The 7,760-nt window shown below is 50.6% G+C and overlaps 2 protein-coding genes across 2 annotated transcripts; both read left to right on the forward strand.

Moving 5' to 3' along the window:
- Positions 1–509: 509 nt before the first annotated feature.
- Positions 510–3,241, forward strand: CSUI_002006 (uncharacterized protein). Its single transcript, XM_068062208.1, has one exon. It carries the CDS (start codon positions 1,708–1,710, stop codon positions 2,740–2,742), a length of 1,035 nt encoding a protein of 344 aa, XP_067925816.1. The 5' UTR covers positions 510–1,707; the 3' UTR covers positions 2,743–3,241.
- A 2,298-nt stretch (positions 3,242–5,539) lies between these two features.
- Positions 5,540–7,760, forward strand: CSUI_002007 (uncharacterized protein; the record flags this gene model as incomplete). Its single annotated transcript, XM_068062209.1, has 1 exon — positions 5,540–7,760. A coding segment is annotated over exon 1 (1,418 nt), but the record flags the coding sequence as incomplete, so codon positions are not given.

A 7,760-nucleotide genomic window follows, 5' to 3' on the forward strand; every position in this document is an offset into this window, starting at 1 on the left:
GTCAAAGCGCGGGCGTTACAGTGCGCAGAAACATCCGCGAATCCGTTTTGATTCAACGGTCGTAACCTACTGGCTCAACCGCGACCCACAGACAGCTGTAGTAAGCATGTTACAACACAAAGAGCGTCATTTTGTCCGTCGGAATGAAACGAGAAAGACGGCTTCCGTCTCCAGAGGCAACCCGAGGACGTATCATATATGCCTCTCCCATCGACAAAGGGACAATACTCCCGTAAGTTGCAGAGAGAGGCTGCGTGAACGAAGGTGGAAACTTATTCAGTGCTGTTACACGTCGGATCGGTAGGGCTCAGCAGTCCACGAGCAAGTTACAGCGCTCTGCTCAGGAAACCACAGGTAGAAGCGATCATTCGTGATGTGTGTATAAGATTCCAGTTCCTCCCTTATGTAACGCCCTCCCTGCGACTCTGCGCCACCGCCCTGTATGCAGTGCCGTGAGTGAGTGCCGCACCGCCTATTGAGTGCCGTCGACTGCGGCGCGTCTCGATTCGTAACAGAAAACGTGTCGTGCCTTTCATGAACAGACTGGATCGACTTCACTTAAGTTCTTGTGGCAACCGTTACACCTTACTCCTTTCTTTTCTGTCTACTGGCCGAGGCACAAAGTAGCTCAGCGAGATGCAATCATAACTGGTAACAGATTTCTGCATAACACAAAACAAAAGAACACGATCAGAAGGACGGTATCAGGAGTCCAACGTGACGGCTCTCAATGTGCCGGCTGTACTGTGCACCAGCGATTAAATTGCTTCCGTCCCGCGGAAGCGAAAGGAAAAATACTAGGTGACTCCCTACAACCTGTCGGACTCAAGTCTGTGTAGGAGTCCTGTTCGCTGTTTCGCTTCTGCAGCCGGACCGGTTGCTGATGCAAGTCAAAGACGATCCGGCTGCGCCAGCCCTTCACTCCAAGCCGAAGACCACTTTGAGATCTGGCGACTGCGGGCCAGCATGTACCTGTTGCGCACAAGACATAGACGTCTACAGATTCTTTGTTGTAGCACTGTAGCCGAACGATAGGGATGCCGTGATCAATCTGATAAGGAGGCCCCACGGATTCGATGTCTCACCACCTCGGGAGTGTGCGGGCCTGCGTTCCTGGTGGCGACATCAAGCTGTAGCAGACGGGTTACTGTCACGGCCGATATCGTTATCCTTTCCGCGGGTGCTCAGATGTCCGTCGAGATGATTGGAACCTGTCAAGGCGCGTCTCTAACCCAGCGAGCGCGGTCCAGAGCGAGCTGCTCTCACTTGTTACACCGCTGCATGCCGGGGCTGCCGAGGTACTTAGTAACAGTCATCTTTCTTCTTGCAACGGTACAACTACAGGCCTGACAATGCTGTTCGAAAGGGTGATGCGGGTATCAAGTAGGCGGGTGTGCCACTTGCTGTCTCGCAGGTGCCCCTATGCTCGTCACGGGGAACTCCGGGGTTTGTCCGTGTACCATAGTGAATTTGCGTCGTCTCCCGTGTTTGAAAGTAACCTCTGACGGGGTGTTCTGGAACTGGGCGGGTTTAGCGTGGAGCTCGAGCGTCTACACCCGGCTGACATTCAGCGTCCCTGGACCTCTTTTCTATCTTCCGCTTGCATTCTGAATCAGGGAGCGGCCAGCCGTGTCGCTTCAAAGGCGGTTTGTGCGAATGTGTGTGTGACCGTGCAAACGGAGATCGTGATTGGGTCGCCTCCACACGATGGTGGAATCACGGGGCGCCAAGCGTCGGTACCGCAGTAGTTATGGCCTCTGTTCTGTTGAGCGGTGCTGCTTGAGGCCTGTGAAGCCGTGTCTTTTTGTCGGCGCGTGGCTGATCTGGATGGCAGGAGTGTCGGGCGCTTACGCCGCAGAGGCGTCACGGCAACAGGCAACGGAAGGTTTGAATCCAGCGCCAAGCAAGAGAGGCGAGACCGTTCCCTGCGCACCCGTCATTTTGTCTGTCGCTTGTCGGCAAGTGGAAGACGAAGTCGCTACTCGAGAGCCCGAAGACCCCGCAGTTGCCGCCCAGCCAGAACGGAAAGTGACAACAGTTGGTACCGAGCTGGTAGAGGAGGACGAGGAGCCCGCTAGCAACAGAATCAAGGAGTATGAGTATTTAAAGAAAGTGACACCGGCTCTCGACAAGGTCCTCGACCTTACTGGCTTTCAGGACGGTTGTGCCGTCACCGCGGTGTCTTTAATGCTTTACTACGCGAGACGTGGTGTTCCGACGTTACTCAATATCAGCAAAGGACTAAAAGCTCTGCAGATGTTTACCTCAGCGGTTGCAGTACTGCGCTTTTCCGAATATCTAATATCTCTTTGGAAAGAAAGCAAGTATCGACATCGTTTTTGGCAAGCACACCGAAAGATTGCCTTCGGTCGTGGGAAACGCGAGGAAAGAAGAAGAGAACTTGCGGCTTTGCATAAATCTATCAAACGGGCTGGTGTTGTCAGGTTAAGTGGCGTAGAGCCCCTGATTTTCGTCTCAGGGCTAGGGATAATGTTCTGGGGGTCGCTTTTTCGTGCCGCTTCTCTTCCTTTCTTCTTTTTTGTACCTTTCATGATGCTGGGGATAGCGCAGAATTGGTCGGACCGTCGGGTTGCGTTGGAGAAAGCTGAACAGGATGAAGGGCTGTTCTCAGCAGATTCTCAGAAGAACCTTGCAACTCAGAAAGCCAGCGCAAAACGTGGCAACGAGCAAATGAAGCATATCAGCAATCTGAAGAACAGGGACCAGAAGCCTGCGACGTGACGAGCTATGCATTTGCCGGAGAAATGACAGCCAAGATATGGTCTCCTCGGAACGAAGCTTCAATGAGCTCAGCACATTCTTTCTTAACGCGAAGCCTCTAGGTCTTTAGGTGATTTTAATTGCTGGAAAGTACAGCCCGGAAAGTAAGCCTGCGACTTCATTTCCATCCTCCGCGTCTATGTTTCTCGAGTTTGCGGTTGTCAGTACCCCCGCGGTGGACAGCGCAGGATCACTTCGATCTGCCGGGCCACACAGTCCGTCAGCGTCTCGTCGATACAGACCGGCAAGTCTGCTTGCTTGTTCGTGTCACGCAGCGGTGCATTAATGCAGGAGATAGCGTACTGGCACTCCGGCGAGGACAGAACTCGTCGATTGTACGTAGTGGGTGTCCGCGTCTAAGACAAGTCAGTTCCGACAAACGGTGGAGCTTCGTGCGAAGCCGTCCCCTGTGCAGTTGGTTCTCTCGCTGTGTTCGTCACTCGGGAACGCGGCAAGGGGTGATTTTCTGAAGATATCACCTTCAATGTTACTTGCTACGATCAAACCGGTGCCCGATCTCCACCACACGTCATCCACCAGAGCCAACAGAGGCAGATTTTTCAGCAACATACCTGCTTACAGGGTCCTTCCGGCAGCTTAGAGTGATGTGCCGCGGTGCCCCGAGCTAGTTTATCCGCTATAGTCTCGTGACAGTCCTGATTTGTACCACATCCACAACGTTCGTGTGATAGATCGGTCCCTCTATGGCGCCTAGCGACTGCATGCACACGATATATTCAGAACCGCGGAGGTACCAGAGAATATCGGAAGTGGAAACCCGTTTTCTTGCGATGGAAGCGGATACCGTTCGAAAGGAGGAGAGATTGTTATCCGGACACTGGTGCTGTCTATATGCTATTTGAGTGGTTGGACACCCAGAGCTTCTGAATAGCCCCGGTCTGGTACTTCCACTTGAACCACTTTTACTATGGAAACAGGAGGCTCAGTTCTCAGACCTGTGCCGGAGACTTCTTCAGGAGAGGAGTTTCGGTTCCTCTCGGGCTCAGGTTCGAGACCTTGCTCGGCCTGATGGGGACGCCACACTGGGACACTGAGCGACGGCTGGGGGATAGCCGGCTCATGGCACAGGTCGTAGGAAAAAAGCAGAAAGTAGCTCCGGGCGAACCCTGCGATACATCCAGCACATTCACTTTATCCTGAGACCGGACTCACTCTCCACTCCCCTTCAGCATTACGGTGGTTTGGCATTGCTTCAAACTGGATATTTTCGGCTACCTCGTTTCTGGGTCGCCCCAGACAACGCGTGCAGGAAAGTGACGCAGAGCCACAGTGGCTTATATCTCAAGTCTCTCCAAGAATGGCAGCAGGAGCAGAATGCCCCGATGGCGCTGCGAGTCTTTTCTCTCGAGGGGAAGAGGCTTGTTTGCTGCCACGACAGTTTCGGTGCTCAGAGGCGGACACGCGTCCTAGAGGCTTTCTGAGAGCGGAGCTTTTTCTAAAGTTTGTCGGTACACCAGGTTGCTACAAGGAGATCTGCGCCCCCTTCGTGCATACCAATTGAGTTACCATCAGAAGTGAGGGCGGTTCGCAAACGACTAATCTCCCGGCCTCGACCGGCCCAACGCCTAGACTGCGTCCGGCCAGGGGGCTGGAGTGCTGCCTCTAATCCATCTCTATCACGCCGTCGACGTTCCGTTGTTGGTTCCACAGAGGAAAAGCAGGAAGGGAAAGAAACGAAAAAACTGGTTATTTTGCTTGGCAATGTACTTTGCCTTCTGTTATGCCAGCCCGGCCTGGCCGCAGACAGCATCGCTTCCTCACCCCACGTAAGGGCGCGCCGATATCCCAACGCCATCCTGGGGGGCTTGGGAATGATGCCTTTCCACTGGCTCTTTCCTTATCTCCTCAGTGGCTTCCCCTGTGTCATCCTCCCTCTCTTTCGACCTCCAAGCGAAATGTGAAGAAGGACCGCGCCATCTGCTTCTTCGTGTCAGGAAGAACTACTGCTCTCACCGCCATCCCTTGAAAATCCTAGCTTCATCTTTGACGGACTCTCTCTAAAAACACGCCACCCACTGAGGTGCTGCCTATCCTCTCCCAAATCAAGAAAGGAAATGGCTATCTCGACAATCGTCGGCAGGGCCTGCTGCCACAGAAAATGGATACAGCTATCTTTCCTCCAGAAAGAAGAAAACGAGTGACGGATGTCTGAAATGCGAATCTACCTTGGTAAGCAATGAAAACAGAGAGACTACTTCTCTCCTGCTCTTCTGCAATCTCCTTGCAAGACTTAGTCGGGAGACGAAACGGCTTCTAGAGTAACACGGTGGTCAGAAACAGAAACACCTTGCTGTACCTACCATGTGACAAAAAGAAGTACACTCCACTTGAACCCGATTAGTACAGCAGAACCGGAACTCCAACTTCCAGGTTCGTTTTTTCTTTGGTCTTTTTCCTCTTCTTCACGGATCTCGGCATATCTTTTTGCCTCCACCTGCAAAGCAGATAAGTAGATTTCTCAGAGTTGTTTGGGTCGGGCAGCTTGACGTTCGTAATCCAAAAGCAGGAGGGAAAGGAGACGAGCCGCTCGCTTCTTCTTGCTTTTCTCGTTGTTGTTTCTCCTTTCTTGGAGAGAGTCTTTGCAGAAGTAGCAACAGCGGTAGTACTACTAGTAGTAGGAGGGGGATAGATAGGATGCTACTATATATGATGTGGTTTATCACCTGCTTCTTTGTGTCTTACTCTTCGTCGTCGTTTGTTCTGTCGTCTCTTCTTTTCGAAACCCAAGAGCGACTACAGAAATCAATCTTTCGTTTCAGACTGGGTGTCATTCCTTGTTCTCCCTTTCGTCGTTGTTCTTCTCCCGCTCGGGAGAAGAAGGCGAAGTCTCTTTCCCTGCTTGTCCTCTTGTCCGAAATGCAACGCGAGCGTTATCTTTTTTTTTGATTTGTCTCCTTACCAAACTTAATCTTCTTTCCGGAATTCTGCAGAATTCTGTTGTTTGTCTCATGGCTTTTCCTCCTCTCGCAAGATTCATTTGCTCTTCATGGACAACGGTTGCAGGGAAAAGAGTTCTCTTCTCCCTCTCATTCATAACCCTTTCTATTAGCAAGAGGCTGCCCTGCTGCTCTTGCTCGTGCTCCTCTGCTGCTGTAAACGGCGTTGTTTGTCTTACCAACTTTGCGCAGTGTAAGCAAAACGGAAGGCTTGTTTCTTTTCTCTCTGTCTTACTCTTCTTTTCTCCCCTTCATGTTGTTTCTTATTGTCTCTCCTGGTTCGTCGTCTTTTTTGCCTCTCCTTCTCTCAGCGAGAGTTTGTTAAACAGGAACACGCTTTTTTACCGCCTTTTGCCCTTGGCTTGTTTTCTGTTCTCTTTGCTTTTTCGTCTTTTTCTTATCCTTTCATTTTGTCAGTTCATGAATGAGGATAACATGATATAACACCGCGAGGATGACTTTCCCCGACCGTCCTCCTTAGCTTTTTCCTAAAGAAGAAGAGGAAGAATTGACGTTTTTCTCATCGTAAAAGAGACATCTGCTCGTTCCTTTTTTTCTTTTTCTTTCCTTCTCATTTTTTCTACTCCACACAAGAATACCTAGAATGGGGAAGCAGTGCAGTAAAGAAGCTTCCACGTCCACGCGCAGTAATATTGTTCCACGGGTTAAGCATCCTTCTCCATTAAGTCCGTCTTCATCGTCTTCTCTCAATCACTCCCGTAGTGCAAGTGGCATTCTCAAGAATAGTAACGCCAACTCAAGTTCTACTCATGGAGGAGGGCCTACAAGAGAAGAAGCTCTTTCCTCTCATCATCCCCCTTCTGTCTCAAATGGCGAACCTCCACAGGAAGTTCCATCTTCTTCCTCTTCTTCAGTAAACCCTGAGAGTTCGTCATTTCATACCAGCAGTACTCCCCAATCTCCCACTTCTTCTTCTCCTCCTCATCCTCTTGGCTCTTTGCCATCGTCAGGTAGCTCTCCTAATCCATCTACGGATCCTTCTCCTGATTTGCAACAGAATAGTTTATCATCATGTGGTCTGAAAGAAGGAGACCAAAAAGGAGGAGGAAAAGGCGAAAAGGATGAAGAGAAGGACACGGGTGTTCTCGCTTCTTCGTCTGCTGGGGCCCCTAAACCGGCGGATAGTTCTTCTTCTTCTTCTTCGTCGTCAAGTAACAAATCTTCCAGTCATCATCATCATCATGAGGAGGGGGGAACCGTCGTGGTCGTCGGGAGGAGCGAGTCCTTTTTACAGCCTCCCCACTTTCTTGAAATGAAGGAGGTTGAGGAGTTATCGAAAACTTTCACTTTTTATGTGGAAATCTTTGGGATCAAATGCCGTAATCTATCTCTTTCTCATCAACAGCCACCTTCTTCTACTACTACGCCGACTTGTAGTAAACCTCCTGTGAAACTCTATTGCATGATCAATTGGAGTGACTACGCCTTTTATGAAGTTACCGAAGGTGTATGCGGTTCTTCCAATCCTAAATGGGCATCAAGATACCGTTTCTCATGGTCTATTCCTCAGCTAAGTCGCCTGCATGAACAGACTCTCCAGATAGGCATTTATGAAGGGGAAGAGGCGAAGAAGAAGACATCTCCGTCCCCGTCTTCTTTCTCTCCTCCTCCTTCTTCGATGATGTTATCGACCACTGCTCTCGCAGGTCACCAGCATCTCACAAGAACCCCTACGACACCCGGGGGGGGAGGTGAGACTTCTTCTTCTTCCTCTTCTTCTTCTGCTTCTTCTATACCATCAAATGAACGCTGTCTCATAGGGGTGGCTTCGATTGATCTGTTAACTGTTGCTACAGGGCCTGTGCATCATGACTTAGTCTTATCAAATGCTAAGAAAGGAAAGCAAGACTGTGGCCGTGTGATTGTCGATGTTCGCATGGCCCAGATTTGTCAGCTCATTATCAATCCTATTGAAGTCCTTGTAAATCTTCACGACCCTCATAAGTCCCCGAGTAATGGGAGAAGACACCGTTCTGACGATGAAGATGATGATGATGATGA

This window comes from Cystoisospora suis (assembly GCF_002600585.1).
Source record: "Cystoisospora suis strain Wien I chromosome Unknown contig_839, whole genome shotgun sequence".
NCBI lineage: Eukaryota > Apicomplexa > Conoidasida > Eucoccidiorida > Sarcocystidae > Cystoisospora > Cystoisospora suis.